General features: G+C 42.8%; 1 protein-coding gene across 3 annotated transcripts; it reads left to right on the forward strand.

The window, feature by feature from the left end:
• Positions 1 to 1054: 1054 nt before the first annotated feature.
• Positions 1055 to 19650, forward strand: LOC6537284. 3 transcript variants are annotated; one of them, XM_015192774.2, is made up of 6 exons: positions 1055 to 1308; positions 13103 to 13461; positions 13738 to 15626; positions 15690 to 16822; positions 16934 to 17035; positions 17155 to 19650. In XM_015192774.2, the coding sequence occupies exons 2-6, from the start codon at positions 13204 to 13206 to the stop codon at positions 17406 to 17408; spliced, it is 3636 nt and encodes a 1211-aa protein (XP_015048260.1). In that variant the 5' UTR covers positions 1055 to 1308; positions 13103 to 13203; the 3' UTR covers positions 17409 to 19650. The 3 variants fall into 3 exon arrangements, with proteins under 3 accessions (XP_015048260.1, XP_015048257.1, XP_015048259.1); XM_015192771.2 differs by having other exon boundaries at positions 1056 to 1218; XM_015192773.2 differs by lacking the exon at positions 1055 to 1308 and adding an exon at positions 1596 to 1614.
• The last annotated feature ends 186 nt before the right edge of the window (positions 19651 to 19836 follow it).

Here is a 19836-nt window from a genome sequence, read left to right on the forward strand (position 1 = left end):
CGGACAACATTCTCGAGTCTGATTTTCAAAAAACCCGCTGAAATTAAAAAAAAAATAAAAAAAACAGCGTGGCTGCTGCAGGCTCAGCAGCAACAACAAGCGCAACACCTGCCGTCATCAGGAGTTGGATGCTCAGCCTTTACTCCACTAGCAGCCACAGGTGCTACGCCGCCACATCCCTAACAGCATCGCCCCCACAAGCGGCCACCGCTGCCTATCTCTATCAGCAGAATGCGACTGCAGCAGCAATGGCTTCATCCAGATCGTTAACTATCCACATCAGCCAGGAGCGGCGGGCGATCTCCTCATCTAATTAAACTAAAATTATTGTAGTCTTTTTGGTACAGACAAGTCGTCTCAAGACACAGGAGTTCCCAACCTGCACGATCGCCAAGATATGTACGAAGCAACTGCATACTGGGAGCCGGCCAATCAGAGTGCCCGTGAGAAGACTTGAAGACGTGAACTCCGCCCCTTGGGCACTGCATGTGATGGCTGTGGTACCCATTTTGAAGATGGCACCGCGCATGTGTTGTTCAGAATGGCCGATGGATGGCGGTGGCTGTCGAAATTGATAGTGAAATTAATAGTGGAATATAATCCCAGTTTAGTGCGTTTGGTGCTATTGCATGGAATGGTTGTATGCTTTTGCCATGGTCAATGGAACTCGGCTGAATTGCAAAGTAAATTAACTTTAACTTCATATTGGGGACGGATATACACGAATCTACATAGATAAGGAGACTGTTATTGTTCTTAAAAATAAAATACTACATACAGACCAAGAAAATTCAATTCAAGAAATTCATTTACCTAGTATTTACACAGTATTTAACAATCTTTAATATTTTTATATTACAAGTTTAATAATTACTTTTCAAAGCTATTTATTATTCTTAAACTTATTGATTTCGTTTTTGCATTTGCTTTCAAATATTAAAATAGGGATATTCAATCTATGCTGTGAACAAAATCACGATATGAATATTTATTTTTATTCAGAAAATATCGATACATCGGAATGGTGATGATTGTTCACATCCCTAGCCCCTCCAAATGGCTGTGTGTGTGTCTGTGCGCGCCTGTATTGTCCGCCATCTTGTCAGCCCGACTGCATCAAAAAATTACAATTTTAATCGTTAAACGCGTTTTATGCCCACTTAACACACCAGAAAGTGCTGCAGTACACATTTGCCCACAAAACGGATATCGTCTTGAGTACGCAGCGCTCAGTAAAGGGGGTTAAAATTGCATTTGAAAGTGGAATTGTTGGTGCGAAGAAAAAATTGTGCAGCAAAAAATTCCCAGGTCTGTGCTGTATGTGTGTGTGTGAGAGGCGGGCCAGGGTTGCCGATGCTCCCATTTGTATGTGCCTAAAACAGCTTTTTTTTAGGGTAAACCCCGTTAAATGGTGATTAATTGAGTGCGAATCGCTGTAACTAATTAATTAGAGGGATGCTTTATTTTGTTTTCCCACACATACAGTTTTATTCTGCCACTTTACTAATTTCCAAAAACATGACAACCCTGTTCGTGGGAAGGGTACTCAAACAACAAAAACCAAGTACGTTGCGCGGCGCCACTTTGACGTTTGAATCGTCATCAGACGGTTGGGTAAATTTTCTCGCTCTCGTTGCTCTCGGTTTCGGCCCCACTGTATGCGTGTATGTGTGTGTGAGCCTTTGTGTGAGTGTTTGTGCGGTCCGTGACGCATTCTTGTTTTGCATCCAAAATCGCCAAAGCAAAGTAATCAAAGAAAAGCAGCAAAAAAGCTGTTAAAGCCGAAAATGATTAAATGCAGAAAATCAAAGCACAGTTAAAAATCAAACGACCCTGCGTGTGTAACTCTAAGCGCAAGTGTATCTGTGAGTGTGTGTGTTTGGTGGGGGGCTGTGTGGGGGAAGGAAGCGAAAGAGCCGCTAAAGAGAATCAGAAAAAAGGGCGAGGGCGACTGCTGGCTGGAACAAAAAAAAGAGAAGAAAAAGCGGATGGGGAAAACAGAGAAATCATAAAAACGCCGGCAACAGCGATTCTCGAGTGCCCTTCCCGCCACTCCCCAATCGTTGCCACCCCACCCCTCACGCCGGCACACCCACAAACCACAAAGCGAACGACAAACAAAACTAAAACAAAAGCTAAAAAGAAATTCAAAACGCGCTCCCCAGCAAAAGTTCGTTTACACGGAATTGGTTATTTGTTTTGTTTAGTTTTGTGGATTTGTTTATTGGCGACATATGTGTGGTGATGACCCTCCCCCCTCTCCGCCCGCAGTTACTTATCGTGTGCATGTGTGTGTTTATATTGCCAAAATCTTCACAAGAGTTGAGCAAGTTCCGTGAGAAACCGAGATAATCGTTAACTTGGCTTTAACGGAACAGATGTGTGTGCTTATTTCATACCAACAACAGCTGCCGCTCACTACCTACAACAACAAGAAAACTAAAAAAATAAAACCTCGAATAACGAAAATTTCATACACTTTCATTAAAAAACGAAATAGTCAGTGATCGTAAGCCTTGGATATTTTATTTTGTGAATGCCTCTGTTTTTAATTAATTTGTCTTAAAATCATAGTAAGGTTATAAAGTTTAAATGGAAATGAAAAGAAAATTACCAAATTAAATGAATCAATCATGCGGATGGATGGTGTATCATTGATTAAACAGCCTAAATGTCTATAAAAAATTTAATTTCAATTAATGTGTATTGTGTAATTACTTCTGGTGTACAAATATATTTTACTTCCATAAAAACAATTCTTAACAGATTGAAGTCGTTGTTTAAAGTCTAAATAAAGACCAAAGCTCTTAAATATTCTATTATGTTTACAAATGGAAATAAATATTTATTTGGGCAAATCAGTGAGTCATGTTATGAAACCCATTAATATTTATTGTCTTTTGACCGCGAAGAAGCACAGAAAAGTACAAAACAAAATCTTTGAATGTGAAACCCATAATTATCTTGTATGACTCACGATTTGGAGCTTTATTTGCAGACAAAACGAGCAAGATAAATGCTCCATAAGTTATGCCAACATTGTTGGCAGCACTCCCAAGGCTTCCCCGGGTCTCCTCCAGGCAGTGTCCACTGTACCACTGCTCTGGAGCCAAGAGACCCACTCTGTGGGATGTGGACGGGCCTACGTGCGATGCAAAAGTGGCCAAGTGGAGCTGCAGATGGAGTTCGTTTGGCTTCGCTGGCTGGCTGAATAAACTGAACCGCATGTCTGGCTCTTGGCTTTTACCCCATACCCAATACCAATACCCCACCGCGTCGCCTGCCCCTCCATGCGAAAATCCATCTCCAGCTGCCTTTGCGGTGGTTTTCAGCACCGCCCTTCTTGCTTTTCCCCCTCCCACCCGGTCGTCGTCATTATATTACGTTTTTTTGCACATTTCTTGCTTTGCACAATTTAGCCTTCAGTTTCCGGTTATGAAGGAAGCAGCAAACGGGTTCGGGCCCCCTCTCTCTTCCCCTGCGCCTTTCCTTACCATACGGGCGATGTAATGTGCATTTAAATGCAATTTCGCTGCTGCTGTGCGTCAATGTCGATGAGTCTGCAAATAGCATGAAAGCGCGCCGAAAATATGGGAATCATTTCTCACTCTTATCGCTGCGGCAACGTAACGTGTTCCGCAAGTCAGAAACACAAGTCAATCATCACTATTTTTAAGCATTGCCCATTTACCTCAGAAATAATCACTATCTTATCATTTTCATATCAAAAATAAAAGGCGTCAGCAAATTCAGATACTTTGATGGCACAGATTTGATAAATACATCGGTTTGTTGTTCTAGATAAATTCGTGTAATTCGTGTCTAGTTACAAACGGATTTAAATAACTTTTTATCGTGCAATATTAGTTGTCAGAGTCGTTGTAAAACGCCCAACTAATTACCTGTTGAAATATTGAGCAACATTTTCGAGTTACAACTATTGCAGGCTAAAAAGTGGGGAAACGAGGGTGTTTAGGGCCCGGCAAATGTGTTGAAAAATGAATGCCTAGTGTTTTTCCTACCAGCATGTTGAAAACCATTCAACTGGTAGTCGTCGTACTTGTATATTTTCCAGTTCTGGTCTTTTCATGCCGTAGCCCAGTGAGCGTAACGCCTGAAAACGCTTTGCTCTCGTAATTAACCTCTCGACCGACCGGCTTTCTGCCTACCTATCAGCTTACCTGGTCGGTCGCTTGTTACCTGGCCAAACCAAAGCCACCATCCAACCATCTGTATTTGTATCTGTGTGTAGCAGCTATCCACAGCTCGTTGAAGCAGCAGACCTTTGAGCACGGTTTCTTGGGCCATCAGAAACCGAAACCTTCGTGTTCCACAGCGAGCGTTTTCCCCGGGGGTTTTCTTCGTTCTTTGCAATTCTGGCGAAAGGTGCCTCAAAATTTTCCATTAATGCTAGAGTAGCAGCAAACTAATCGCCTTGAAAACACATGAACATGATCTAATATTCCATTGCTATTGCGTTTCACACTGGGCATGCTATCTATCAGTCAGGCATTCGGCATTTCATTTAAAGACTTTAAATTAACGAATCTAAACTTGTTGATGACTCAGTGCGATATTTAAATTATTCTTTGTTTTGAACCCATTGTTCAATTGAAATTTCAAAGCTTAACAACGTTGCGTGGTTTCTGGTTTAAAGCGCAGTGGCAATTATAATATGATAATAAAGCAGAGTTGTAATTTACAAAAAAAAAAATTGTTGATTTCTTTGAAAACCACTCGACCAAACTGTAATTGGATTTTTATTAAATTGCTGGATACGAACAAATTGAAGTTGATGTGCTGCGGGTTTTTCATGAAAAGCTATTAACACAAAGCACATGCTGGTATCACAGCCATTCCAAATACAGAAAATGTATAGACATTTGCTGGTAATCCATTAAAATGTTATTTGTTTATCTCAATGCCTATTATGTTTTACGCATTAAAGTTTAAACTCCGATCTAAAAGTCAGACATTTGTTGACGTTGAGTATTCTTAGATGGCTAAATTGGAATGGCATTAAAGTTGCAAGAGAAGCCAATTACAATTTTGAAAGACATTTGAAGTCATGGTTCTATTAGTCTGACATCTATTATCTCGTTTCCCATCCACTCTACTTTTATTATAACGCTTTGTGACTAAGAATTAAGCATCTAAAGATCACTGATCTCGCTTTTTGTATACCATCCATCCAGCGGCTATTTGTAAGGTTTCTTCTACCCGCTTGTCTTGTATTTTCTGTTCAGGTTCGATGGCTTGTCTCTGCAGCTTTGACTTCTTTTGTCTCGGCGTTCTTTGGCCTTTCTTGTTTTCTCGTTTCTTGTCCCCGCTTCTTATCATTCGAGCGTGTTTCCAAGTTGGACCAAAAAAAAAAAAGAGAAAAAAACAAGTTAACATTTAAGACCTAAAATGGCCAAAAAGCAGCGACTTGCTAGCAGATCGCTCGAGAGAACAACAAAAGCAAACAATAACAAATTCCCAGCATCGTCATTATTTGCAATTATCGACAGTTTGCTTTTCTGCGGTTTCCTCCTTCTCTCCTCCTCTTCATCTCTGCCTCTCTCTCTGTCTTTTGTTTGTACGCTAAAATCTTGGACTTCGTATTCGTCTGCGGTCTTGAGATCAAAAACCTTTGCTTGGATGTTATTGAGGTACATTTATCGAGAGGAAAATGCCGATATAGAATAAACTCATAGAATAAACTATATATGTATGAATAATACAAAATGATCTACTTCTTAAGGATTAAACCAAAATCTTAAGGCTTAAAAAAGCTAAAAAATGACCAGTTGTTTTGTTGTCGCGTGATGTTTTTAACATTTTTTCAAGTTTGTTATATAGCCACTGTAAAGATTAGATATCAATAGCGTATTATGCGGCATCTCCGACTGAATTGTTTGATTTATGATCGGGGTGTATTCGCTAGGCCTTAGCCTTTAAGATATCTTTCAATGTCTCCCCGCCGTTCGCCGGATGAATAAGTAAAAATAAGAAACATAAACAAAGGTGTCACGTACACTTTTGCACTCACACGTACTGCAAAGGAGTCGGATTGAATGCGATAGTGGGTGCGGAAGAGGGGAACTTGGATTGGGATTGAGATTGGGAGCTGTGCGGTGGCGTGGAGTCGGGTGAAGTGAAGGGAACTACTGGCAAATGCTTTCAAAGTCATTTCCTTCTTCTCGGAAAACGTAAAGAAAGCATAAACAAACAAAGAAGCATTCCACTCGCAGCTATGTACATATACATTGTACATACATATGTATTTGTTTGTAAGTCGAATAACTTGTTCTTTCCGAGCACATATTGTAATCGTAAAATACTTGCGCCTTCTCGGTCGGAATGGAAATCAATATGTGCGAGACTAATCAAAAAGCTGTAAGGCGAATGAAAACAACGGAAATGTGAAATATTTTCCCCATCCCATACTTTTCAGTTATATGGTTTGCGATGGTATGGTGTTGTATGGCATGGTGTTGTCTGTAATTGCACCGAATCATCTCGCATTTCTCCATTTCCTCCCCGATTCGCTGTAAAGTCCAGCAATTCGCCCCCGATTTGTGATTATCTTGTTACTCTGCTTCGCTCATTTTTCTTTCGCCGCCTCTGTTTTCTTTCTCTGCCCCAATAATTGCTGTTTCGCTAGGTTCAATAAGATTATAGTATTCCTACGCAGTTGTTTTTGTTTCGTCTGCCATACATATGTCGCAGATTTACTTTTAATTTCAAATATAACGACCGTTTTCTGCTACTTTGTGTTCGCCTCTTTCGTTTTGCATGTTCTTAGAACACGCATTTTCTACTTCGCAACAGCGTGGCAAATAACTGTTTCTGCCGAACGTAGTCTGGTCGCGGGCGTGAGCGAGAGGGAGAGAGATATATTCCCGCTAATAACGGGACGAGCAAGGAATAGACAAAATTGCCAGTATGTGTGTTGGTATTAATGTATGTGGAGTGAAGTAAGTCTCCAAAGTGTGTTGGTATTGCGTGTAGACTCGGGTTCTACGCATTATTGCAACATTTGTTCTTCACATTAAGTTTTTGATCGCCGAAGAAGTTAGACATGCCTCGCTCCCGAATTAAACGCGCGGCCAGAAAACGTTACGCTGACGCAGTGGAAAGCGATGCAGAACACGAAAGTGATCGCGATTCGACATCAGAAGTGGGATCGCCTACTCCTACTTCCAATAGTGAAAATAATTTACTGACAATTTTGGAGTCGCAAAGTCGCCATTTTTCTGAACTGTTAAAACAAGTGCAAAACTCACAAAGAGACCCAAAAAACTCAAATGCTGTCGTATTGCCAAAGTTTAATCCCGAACGCTCAGGCTCAGACGCTCAATCCTGGTGCTCAACGGTGGATTATATATTTTCCGAAAATCAACTGGACGGCAGCGCTCTTGTGATGACCCTCAGCAAGTCGCTGGAAGGGAGCGCGTCCCATTGGCTATCTCAGACGTGCTTCCCTGGCATAACATGGACTCAGTTCCGAGAATTATTTTTGCAACATTTTGCGGGAACAGAGACATTAGCTGCAGCGGTTATGAATCTGCTACAAGGATGCCCTACGGAAGGAGAGTGCCTGTCATTATACGGAAGCCGAATGGTTACTTCGCTTATGGCCAGGTGGAAGTCGCTGAGTGTGGAACAAATTGCAGTCTCCGTTGCGCTGGCACATGCAGCTGGAATTGACAGGCGTTTGAGGCGTTTAGTTTTTACCACCAATATCGACACTCGGAACGAATTACAACAAGAACTTAAAGCTTATTCGTTTGATGCTAGACCGAGCCAGCATTCCAACAATACATCAGCGCCGCCAGGAAAACGAGCTAAGCTCTATTCTCACATCAAGTGTCATAATTGCGGAAAAACCGGCCACAAAAAGGCGGAGTGTCGCTCAAAACCAGTGGCAGATTATACCCAGCAACCCGGCCAACAACGCCCTGGTTACATGGGAGGAAGAGATCGGTCTTCTGTGACCTGCTACAAGTGCGGAAAAGATGGACACGTTTCTACTGTGTGTCCTGATCGTCAGGAGCGTTCGTCATCTAACAAAACCCATATCGTAAAAGAAGTCAACATCTGTACTGTCCTTGAGCCCGTTGGAACTGTATCGCAATCTGGTGAGTCGTTCCAATTCTGCTTCGATTCCGGAGCTGAATGCTCACTCATCAAAGAAGCCGCCTCGCAGAGACTATCCGGAACTAGAATAAGCAGCGTAGTCATTTTAAAGGGTATTGGTAGTAATACTGTTTGTAGCACTTTACAGATACTGGCAAATGTTATGATTAGTGAACGTTCATTTGAAATATTGTTTCATGTAGTGTTAAATGATTACATCAAGTATGACGCTCTGATTGGTCGAGATATTCTGAGCCAGGGAATCGGCGTGACAATTACATCAAAGGCCCTTACTATGTTTAACGAAAAATCTATATTACCCATTGAAGTTTCTGAATGCAATCCTGATTTGGCTACTGTTGACACCGACGTGCATGGATCTGATAGAGACCAATTGTTATCAATTTTGCAAGAATATTCGGGTTCATTTATTAGTGGAATTCCACAAAGCCGTGTGTCTACAGGACAGCTAGAAATTCGCTTGATCGACCAAAATAAGACGGTTCAAAGACGCCCGTATAGGTTGAGTGTAGACGAAAAGGCAAAAGTTCGGCATCTAATTCAACAGCTGTTAGAATCAAACATTATAAGACCTAGTTATTCCCCCTTTGCGAGCCCTATGTTGCTTGTTCGAAAGAAAAATGGTACAAACCGCCTCTGTGTGGATTATAGGGAGCTTAATGCAAATACAGTCTCGGAGAAATATCCATTGCCGCTTATTTCAGATCAGATCGCTAGGCTGAGTGGTGCCAGGTTTTTCAGTTGTATAGACATGGCAAGCGGGTTTCACCAGATCCCAATTCACCCGAATTCAATTGAGCGGACGGCGTTCGTTACCCCAGAAGGCCAATTCGAATATTTAACTATGCCATTCGGACTCAAAAATGCCCCTGCTGTGTTCCAAAGAGCCATTAATCGTGCCTTAGGTGATCTTACCCACTCATACGCAATTGTCTACATGGATGACGTAATGATAGTTGCACATACAAAGGAAGAGGCGCTTGATAGGCTACGAGTAGTATTGCAAACACTCACTCAAGCAGGATTTTCTTTTAATATTGAAAAATGCTCGTTTCTTAAGTCTTGTGTAGAGTATTTGGGTTTTGAAGTTAGAGAAGGTGAGATTCGACCAAACCCTAGAAAAATTCAAGCCCTTGTTAATCTGCCACTTCCGCGGTCCATCACTCAGTTGAGACAATTTATCGGACTCGCCTCGTATTTTCGCCAATTTGTACCAAAGTTTTCACAACTGCTCAAACCTCTTTACGCTTTAACTTCAAAGAGCAAACCATTTGTGTGGGAATTGGAGCATGAGCAAATCCGGCAACAAGTAATATCTATTTTAACTAATGAACCTGTTCTCACTATATTTGACCCACAATTTGATATCGAGCTTCACACGGATGCTAGTGCCGATGGCTATGGCGCTATTTTGTTGCACCGAATTGAAAAGAAGCCTCGAGTTATCGAATATTTTAGCAAGATGACGTCATCAGCAGAATCGCGTTACCATTCATACGAACTGGAGACTCTTGCCGTATACAACTCCATAAAACACTTCCGTCATTACTTGCATGGCCGTTATTTTGTTGTGTTCACCGACTGCAATTCGCTTAAGGCCTCTCGTACAAAGATAGAGTTAACTCCCAGGGTTCATAGGTGGTGGTCGTACATGCAATGTTTTGATTTTGATATAGAGTATAGACCTGGACAGCGTATGGCCCATGTTGACTTTCTGTCCCGGAATCCAGTTCCAGAAAGTGTTAGGAATTCAGCAGGTATAGTGGAAAAGCATATCAATCTGACAGAAATATCTGATGGTTGGTTGTTGGCCGAACAGCAAAGAGACGAAGAAACCGCTCTTATTGTGTCTAAATTACGTAATGATGAATTGCCCGGAGATTTGGCTAAAAGCTACGAACTACGGTCTGGGACTCTGTATAGGAAAATCCAAAGAAACGGAAAGTCTCGTTGTTTGCCTATAATCCCAAAGCCATTTAGGTGGTCTGCTGTCAACAATGTCCACGAGTCAATCATGCACCTTGGTTGGGAGAAAACTCTCGAGAAAATGTACGAGTTTTATTGGTTTGATAAAATGTCCAAATACGTTCGCAAATTTGTGGACAATTGCATTACTTGCAGGTTGTCAAAGCCCCCGTCTGGCAAAATACAAGCCGAACTGCATCCCATTCCTAAGATTGACATCCCATGGCATACAGTTCATGTCGATATTACCGGGAAACTTAGCGGCAAAAATGATCAGAAGGAATACATAATTGTGCTAATAGACGCATTTACCAAATTCGTCTTCTTATCCCATACCATAAAGCTAGATACTATAAGTTGCATTAAGGCAGTAAGGTCTTTAATATCGTTATTTGGTGTCCCTTCTCGATTGATCGCTGATCAAGGACGTAGTTTTGCTAGTTCAGGGTTTCGTGATTTCTGCTCTGCTCAGAAAATAGAGTTGCACTTAATCGCCACAGGTGCTAGTCGTGCCAATGGCCAAGTAGAACGAGTTATGAGTACTCTCAAATCCATGCTAACTGCGGTTGAAACTGGCCAGGGATCTTGGCAGGATTCTTTATGTGAAATTCAACTGGCTCTTAATAGCACGCCCAATAGAGTGACCAAAGTTAGCCCGTTAGAAATACTCATTGGCAAAGAAGCAAGGCCGTTTGGTCTAACACCTATCATAAATAATGAAAATACTGTCGATGTGGAAAAAGTTAGAGAAATAGCAAAACGTAACATGGAAAAAAATGCCAAAATTGATAAAGAAAGATTTGACAAGAATAAAGCTACTGTTGTGAGACACAAGGTTGGTGACCATGTCCTACTCAAAAATGAAGAGCGGCACCAGACCAAACTAGATCCTAAGTTTAGAGGCCCATTTTTGGTGTCCGAGGTACTACCAGGAGATAGATATAAGCTCAAAGCATTAAACAATAATAGAACTTATAAATATTCTCACGAATTTTTGCGAAGTATGCCTGAGAAGGGGATTACCACAGAATTTGAAGATGAAGGCGCAGAAAAAGACGCTGTGAATCAAGCCAGTGAGGGCTGTGATGAGGATCAAGCCAGTGAGGGCTGTGATGAGGATCAAGCCAGTGAGGGCTGGGACCTTGAAATTGATTAAGATTTTGTAAACCTTCGGATCGATTCGGGAGACGACTTTCTCTTCAGATGGGTGCCCGAGTTAATGTGGTTCGCCATTTGATTGCAGATTAGTTCGAATCCCGGAAACGATTGTTGGTGCTGGTTATTTGGCTGGCCTATAGACTGCGTCAACCGTGTGCCATGTATGTTGGCCGGTTTGTCGAGTTGTAAGCTGTGCTCTAGGCTAATAAGAGTATAGACTGGCCGGTTTGATGAACCGTGCGCTAGTGGAAGAAAGTAATGTAATGAACTAAGAATGTAAACGCTCTCAGAGAAGCACTATGAATATGGTATGTTCTGAATAAAAGTTGGTGGTAATCCGGATCTCATGGCTTAAAATTAAATGATAAAACTAAGAAATGAAACTTGGAAGAAATGTGTTAAGTTGCTTAAAGAATTAACAGAAAATAATAATGATGTAAATGAATTGAGAAAGGAAAATGCGTTATGAATTATTAACCCACGAGGACGTGTGTGAGGTCAGGAAGGCCGTGTCGCAGATTTACTTTTAATTTCAAATATAACGACCGTTTTCTGCTACTTTGTGTTCGCCTCTTTCGTTTTGCATGTTCTTAGAACACGCATTTTCTACTTCGCAACAGCGTGGCAAATAACTGTTTCTGCCGAACGTAGTCTGGTCGCGGGCGTGAGCGAGAGGGAGAGAGATATATTCCCGCTAATAACGGGACGAGCAAGGAATAGACAAAATTGCCAGTATGTGTGTTGGTATTAATGTATGTGGAGTGAAGTAAGTCTCCAAAGTGTGTTGGTATTGCGTGTAGACTCGGGTTCTACGCATTATTGCAACATTTGTTCTTCACATTAAGTTTTTGATCGCCGAAGAAGTTAGACATGCCTCGCTCCCGAATTAAACGCGCGGCCAGAAAACGTTACGCTGACGCAGTGGAAAGCGATGCAGAACACGAAAGTGATCGCGATTCGACACATACATATATTTGTGCACACAAACGTGCTTCTTTGATTAGCTTAGCATGCAAATTTGTGCGATCTTTTTTTTTTTCTTTGACGCGCTTGGTTAGGGAACAATTGTGTTCAAGAAACTAGTTCTGGAATCCTCAAATTAGCTAATGCTTCTGTCTTTTCTTGTTTTATACAAAACAAAGGTTCTTTGAATAACTTATTATGTATGTAAATTGTGAAGGAAGAATACGTGTTTATTTAAAAATAAAAATAATAGTTAACAATATTTATTTCATTTCATAAAATAAAGCGAACATGTGATAAAACCTTGAAAATTATGTCTTATTCTTTCGACCGCGACTGTTTTCAGGCGATTGTTTGTCTGGGTTTATTATTTTTAATTATTGCGATTTTGCTGCGCTATCAGCATTTATATTTGTATTTGTTATTAACGGCGGCGGTGCCAAGCGGCACCAAAGCGTAGAGAAGAGGAAGGAGCGGTGCGGTGCGGAGAAAGGGGAGATGATAGAGCCGAATAAAGAAAGAGGCGGTGGAAAGGGGCCGGGAAGCGAGGGGCAGAAGCGAAGCGGAAAGAAAGCAACGAACGATTCACTTGAACTGGTTTCGGCGAGCAGATATATTTGTTTTGATTGTAGTTTGTTTTTATTATGGCATTCGTCTGCCTTGCATCGGTGCATGTGTGTGTGTGTGTGCATATATAGGCGTGTGTGAGTGTGCGTGTGTCACTGCGTGATTGTGTGTGAAAGGAAGAGAGCGCAAATGTGTGCAAATGCATTTTGGCAGAGAGCACGTGACAACGCCCATTTATGACGATGACGTATTCCTTTGAACTTTATACCCATCGATTTTGTAACGCTTTCTTTCTTTTCCATTGCAGGTCAAGTAACAAGAGTTAACAAAAGAGCAACAAGAACGGCAGCAAGAGCAGCAGGAACCGAAAAGACGGGAAACAATAGCGGCAACGGCTTCACATTGGACATGTCATGTCAGCAAGCCTCCAGATTCCATTCAGCCACCGCCACAGCCACATTAGCCAAGAGCACAGCCACCAGGAGGATTGCCACAGCAGCAGCAGCCGCAACAGCAACAGCGATAGCCGCAGCAACAGCCGCAGCAGCAGCAGCAACGCTGACGCCCGTGGAGAGCATTGCCGGCAAGACGACGTCCGAGGACACGGATCCCTATGCCTTCACAGAGACTGTGGCCGTCACACCACCCATTCTATTCAATGCACAGGTGGGTAGCACTCCGAAATCTTCTATTTCAATGCGTCATCTTAGAACTTGTTATTTAAGAGTATTTCAAAACAATTTCAAGTGTATGCTAATTATTTCGCAAACAAATTGCGGAATTTTGATTGCAAAAGAAATTGGCGATAAATTCAGAACCTGAACTTGAATAAGAACAGGTCGCCGCTTTCAAACCGCCATTATATTAAGCTGGCATTATATACACAACCGTATTCCATTAACTTGATTTACCCAACTGTTTTTTTTTTATTACATATTGCAGAAATCGAGAGCCCGCCTAACCGACAGCAATAGAGGCAGCAACAAGAGGCAGACGGCAGCAACAGCTGCGGCCAACAGAAAGGCGAATTTGGTGGCCCAACTGAGTGTCACAGCAGCAGCAAAGGCGCAGGCGTCTTTGGCAAGCAACAACACAACCACAACCACAACGAATTTCCATCATGTCACGCAATCTCAGAGACAGTCGCCGGCGTTGCAGTTGCAATTGCAGTTGCCACTGCAATCCCAGTCACAGTCGCAGGCCTCGCCGAAGCGGGCCACCAACGTGTGCATAGTCCGCCCGCAGCAACAGCAGCTGGAGAAGATAGCCACCTCGGAGTCCTGCCAGTCGGCGGCAGCACCGCCCCCGCTTTACGCCCACACTCCATCGCTGTGGCAGACGCCGCTGCTCATAGACAATGGGCAAAAGCAACAGCTCCTCCAGCAGCAGCAGCAGCACCAGCATCAGCAACCGCAGCATCAACAGGAACAGTCCGTTGCTATTGCGTTGGTCAGTCCGCCCACATCGCCCGCCTCATTACCTTCGCCCACTCTGCCGCCTGCCACCGCTGCAGTGACCGCCATGGTGGCTCCGATTTCCGTATCGCCCAAGGGTGGATTACCTTTGCCGCCATCGAAGTTCCATCATACCACGCTGGCGCAACATCTGCAGAAGGTGGAGTGCTTGAAGAAAAAGAAATCCTTGCCACTGGCCTGCCAAAACAACAACAATAACAGCAAGTTGCAGAACAACAACAATGTGGTGGACTCGCATATGAAACCGGTGGTGCAGGGAACGAACTACAATCAGACTCAGCCGCCACCGCTGATGGTTTTCAATACGGGAACAGTTGCAGTTCCCGCTCAGACTCCACAGACTGCTGCTCCACAGAAACATTCCACCGGCAATAGCGTAGATGACAGCGATCTCAACGAGATACCCGTCAATGTTATCTTCCGAAAGCCGCAAGAGGCAGGCGGTGCGGCGAAAACAGGTGGAGCAGGAGGAGCAGGAGGATTAAGTGCATCTGTTTCCGGAACGCTACAAACTCGTCCAGCTGAAGTGAAACTGGTGACTCCTCTCACGCCGCCCTCTCCACCCGAGATGAGCGCACCGCCCTTGCTGGCGCAAATGCAGCCGCCGCAGATACCCACGTCTTGTGTTCCAGCTTTAGCTACCAGCTTCAAAGTGACGTCACCAGCAGTTCTCAGCCCAAAGGTGGTCTCAGCACCTCCTTCAAGCAGCAGCCCAAAGCTCTTGTGTCCAACAGCACCCGCTTCAACGAACTCACTGCAAATTGCGCCAAAAGCTGTTCCAGCCACTACAACCTCATCAGCACCCGCATTAGCCAAGAAATCTGAACAAATGTCTTCCAAAGTGGCCAATTTAAACGCCTCCAACCATCAAGCACCCATAGCTTCAAAGGGCGTTAGAAATGGCATCACTAACAACATTAACAACAGAAATAGCAACACCGTTGCAAAGAAACCAACTTCGATGCCGCCTCCAAAGGAGCCGATTGCACTTGCAGCAAACAAGTTGGCGGATTCCGAACATCGTCAGCGACGCCGCAAGAACGCCTCCGCCTGCAAACGCAGCTTGGACACCCTGAGTGAGAACGAATCCTTTTTAGTGGATTCGCCCTACTGCCTACAACAGCATTGGCTGCATTCCGGCTTTAAGGATAAGGCCCACGACACGCCACTCTCGCAAAGTAACCGACGTGAGGAGCGAATTGCGGTGCGTAAAGGAGCCTTGAGGCGCCAAGCGCTGCAACTACTGTCTACGCGCTCCCTGCAGGAGCTTCCCATGCGAGCGGCCAAACAGCGGCTGCAGTGCGTCCAGAATATGTTGATCAAGTACCAGGATCACGCTGGCCAGCAACAGGGAATGTAAGTATATTGTACTGCCATCATTACCGAATTTAAACTAATTAAATTAATTTTCTTTTGCAGTGGAATTGGCAACCGCTGTCTGGTGACCAGTTGCAAGCAGCCAACGCTCAGTATGGCAGCACACTGTGAGCGCCACATCGTAAACAACAGCACTCAGCAGCTTTTCCAGCCTTGCGTCGCCTGGCGGATGGACGGAACCGCTTGCCAGGCTCCCGTCTTCGATGTGCTGCACACATTGGCCCTCTGCAAGGTGCACAGCCATCTGCGTTCCGGTATGGATGGAGCCCGTCCAGCATCGAAACAGCCGCCCGTTAGTTTACCTGTCGCTGAAGTGGCGACTCTGTGTGTGCCTGTAAAGCAGCAGCGAAAGCGCAAGGCTAACACTAATCCCGTGGCTCGTCCTCAGAAACGTGGTAGGAAGCCGGCAAACGAACCGATTGCTAACCAGATCAGCAGCCAGATAGGCAAACTGATATCTGCGACAGGTATGCAGCGTAAAAGCAGCACCACTTCGCTGGAGTCCATTGCCAGCAATTCGCACTCGTCGGCCACCTCACACTCCCAGCCGCCTTATAAGCCCGAAAATGTGTCGGCTGCGGTACCTGCAGCACAGAACTTGCCCCAACAATCCATTCCTCCAGCGCTGGCTCCACTCAGCACTGATTTTCAACCCAAGCATCAGCAGCATGAACCGCTTTTGGTTCCCAAGTTGGAGGTGGATTCGTTGTTTAAATTTGATGCCGATCAACAGCAAAATCAGCAGCAGCAATCGAGCCTGGACCCAAGTCTACTTTCGTTGGACATTGCCAATATCAAGGCCGAGGAGATTAGCCAAATTGTTGCCCAATTGGCAGCGGCCGGTGGTGATTTACAAAATCCCAATAATAACAACAACATAAGCATCCATAATAACAATAGTGTTCACTTCAACAACAACAATAATATGAATTACAGCAACAATAACAATAACAGTTTCCCCTCATTCAACACGGCCTTTGGCAACGCCATTGGTCAGCCAACCAACACAATTACGCACAATGGCCAAGCCGTTCCGGCAGTGCTGGCCAACACGGCCGATCTGCTTGGTCAGGACATGTTCGGTATTTGCGAGAACAGCTCGGCGTACGCCAGTTCCGAGGACACCGGACTGGGCGGTCTCAGCGAGTCGGAGCTGATAGGCGCTAACGATGCTGGTAAGTTTCGAAACGATGGGAATTTATATGACATCCGTATATACAAAAGGGTGCTTGACAATGCCATAAGGTTATTTCAGAATTTTAAAATGTTCTTTTTTGGTTTTTCAGATGATATAGCATTGAATGGCGCCCACTTGCTGGAGGAGCACGATCTGGTAAATGTGTTCGACACGCTGTCAGACGATGCCTTCAACGAGCTGTTCCAATCCGGTGTGTATTTAACCACAATTTTACTTGTTCAGCTTTTCATTGTACTAATCCATGTGTGCCTTCGCTGCCGACGCCAACGCCACCGCCCTTGCCCTCCCCTTGGACCTGTGCCGATGCAGTGCAACAAGCCGAGTGCGAGGCCATGGACCGGGCTTTGGACCGGGCCCTGCAGCAGACGATGGGCGGCTCGGCGGACAGCGCCTTTCTTAACGATTTCCTGGACGTCGGCGACGATCTGCTGGCCGATGCTGTGATGCACTCACCGAACACGTCCGGCATCGATGCCCCTCCTCTCTTTGGGGATAGCAGCAGCGGCGGTGGCAATAGCAGCAGCAATGGCGCCTCCGACATCCGGGGCTTGGTGCAGACCTAATTCCGGCATCAGGTCGGATTAATGGCCTACAGAATTTACAGATTCTTTTGGAGAGACGAGAGAGAGATTTGCAAGCTAAACTTCCCATTCACTTTTAGGCAGCTTTCGCTTTGAATTTCGGTATTTTCTTTTTGGCCATTTCTTACCTGCGATTCTGGTTCGGCACAATGTTTCTATATGCAGCTTCAATGTTATGCATGCATGCACCAGCAGATATGCATGAATAAAATAGCATTCAAAACCCATATAGTTATGCGTTAATGTGAAAAACATACAAAAAAAAACACACAAAAAGTAAAAAATTTGAAAAAATGTCCAAAAATATTAAATTCAACTTTAAATCAACATTAAGAATGAAATGTATATGTATCCGTACGCAGAAACATAATATTGTAAATTCGCGGAAAGATGTAGCATTACGCACATCTTAACGTAACTTAATTTGTTAGTGAACCAACAAAGGATTGTAGAGAGCAGCTTTATTATACATAAAAAGAAAAACAAAAAATTATAAAACGATACCAGAGCAAACAGATAAAATGAAACCGAAATTGTAGGAAATCTAGCAACAAATTTTGAATTCTGAATTAAATGTACGAGCGCGATACACTAGAGAGTTCGTTAACACAAGCAAGCCTAAAATTTGTTTAAGAATTTTGTGAACGCATTTACAACAACAACACCCTACACTCAAATGAGAATTGCATGAACTACAAAAAAAAGCAGGTGAAGCTGAAATTGTTTAGTTTGATTTAAGTTCTTGGTTTGCACCTAACACATATACACACCCACACCCAAACACCTACACACATACATACAACGTACAAGGGACTAGTTTGAAACCGCGAATCGTATTACTAAATATATATACAACTATATATACTTATATATATATAAAATATAGCTATATATACATAATACCACTTAATATATCTGTACACATACGTTTAAGTGTAAGCTTTAATTTAAACCAACCCACAAACAAAGAAAAGAAAAACCTTTAACAAAAAAAAAATTAACAGAATGTAAAAGTGTATACTTGATTTGTTTTTAAGCTCTTTTATTTAGCCATGGCGCCATGGCTGGAAACTTTGTTCGATTTTAATTAAGCCTAACAAATTTTAAAAGCAAAATTAGGCTGACCGACAATTTTTGAGTTTTAGCATGCGTTTGTCTATTCTAGATTATGTAAATTAACAAATATTAAATAGAACATAAATGAATTGTAATTTTCTTTAGTCTAGTGACAAGCAGCAACATATAAATCGAGATATATTTATACAACAATACACAAATCAAGCAAGAAAACTGTTACGCTTTAAAATACGATATATACCACTCACTGGAGACCGATCCCCAAATCACAGCCCCCAAAAGAGAAAAAAAAAACGAAGTTCACACCCGAACCATTCCATCTCCATCCATTGTAAGTTTTCATTTCTCATCTGTCACTCGGAGTCTAAGCAAGTATTAAATGAATGAAAAACGTTTAATTACACTAGATAACTATGTATTTGTATATGTATCACGCATCGAATTTTCATTACGTTAATGCACCCATGGCACACTCAAACACTTGCATCTTTCATAGGAACGTTCGTTTGGGCGTAGCGAAACGATAGAGCAGAAGGAACTAATTTAAACATAATGGAACTCTGTAAAATATGATATATAATAACTCCCACACTCTCACTCTCTATCTCTAAAACCCTATATAGATTTATATAAACGTATGAATTCGTTCTTGAGTTAGTCGATTACCGATTGCTGGGTTGATTGATTTACTGATTGATTTGGTCCACACCTTACTCTGATCTAAATTCGCTGTGCAAGTGACGCGAACAAAATGAATGTCTTTTTTGGTAGCGAAACTACAAAACCATGTATTTGATTATATGCTTTAAACCCTATTTTTATAACACTTTACTTTGTAAGAACTGTAGCGATGAACCGAAACCCCGCATCCCTCCAGTAGCCGCCTCTTTTTCACCATTTGAAATTTTGTCTGTTTTCGGTATGAGGTACAATTTCATTTTGTAATTTACGTGCATTTTTGTGATCTAATTTGTGTAACTATTATAAACGAAAAAAAAAAACAAACAAAATACTTTAAGAAAACGAAACAAACAAAAAAAAAAATAAAACAAATCGAAGCAAATGAAAAAAAGAATTGATTGATTTTATGGCAACAGAATATTTTACCCTGAAAATATAATACAGTATTTTTAGTAAAAAAACCAAAGCATCCTGGCTTGTCATTGATCCATCGGGAAATCGGTATGGGGAATTTTCAGCTGGAAAAGGGAAAGTGGGAAAGAGGAAAGTGGGAGAATCTCGGCAGGCCGTGCCCAGATTTTCAGAGACTCACATTCGTTTAACAACATCATTTTCTCCTAGGAAACAGTTCGTTTGCCTTGACACATACTCC

This window comes from Drosophila yakuba, chromosome 3R (assembly GCF_016746365.2).
Source record: "Drosophila yakuba strain Tai18E2 chromosome 3R, Prin_Dyak_Tai18E2_2.1, whole genome shotgun sequence".
Lineage (NCBI taxonomy): Eukaryota > Metazoa > Arthropoda > Insecta > Diptera > Drosophilidae > Drosophila > Drosophila yakuba.

Bases quoted from the DNA above. Each gene is read 5' to 3' on its own strand.
- LOC6537284 (XM_015192774.2), top strand. From the start codon at position 13,204: ATGTCATGTCAGCAAGCCTCCAGATTCCATTCAGCCACCGCCACAGCC. The intron at 15,627-15,689 runs GTAAGTATATTG...TTTCTTTTGCAG, and splicing joins GCTGGCCAGCAACAGGGAAT to TGGAATTGGCAACCGCTGTC. The intron at 16,823-16,933 runs GTAAGTTTCGAA...TTGGTTTTTCAG, and splicing joins GATAGGCGCTAACGATGCTG to ATGATATAGCATTGAATGGC.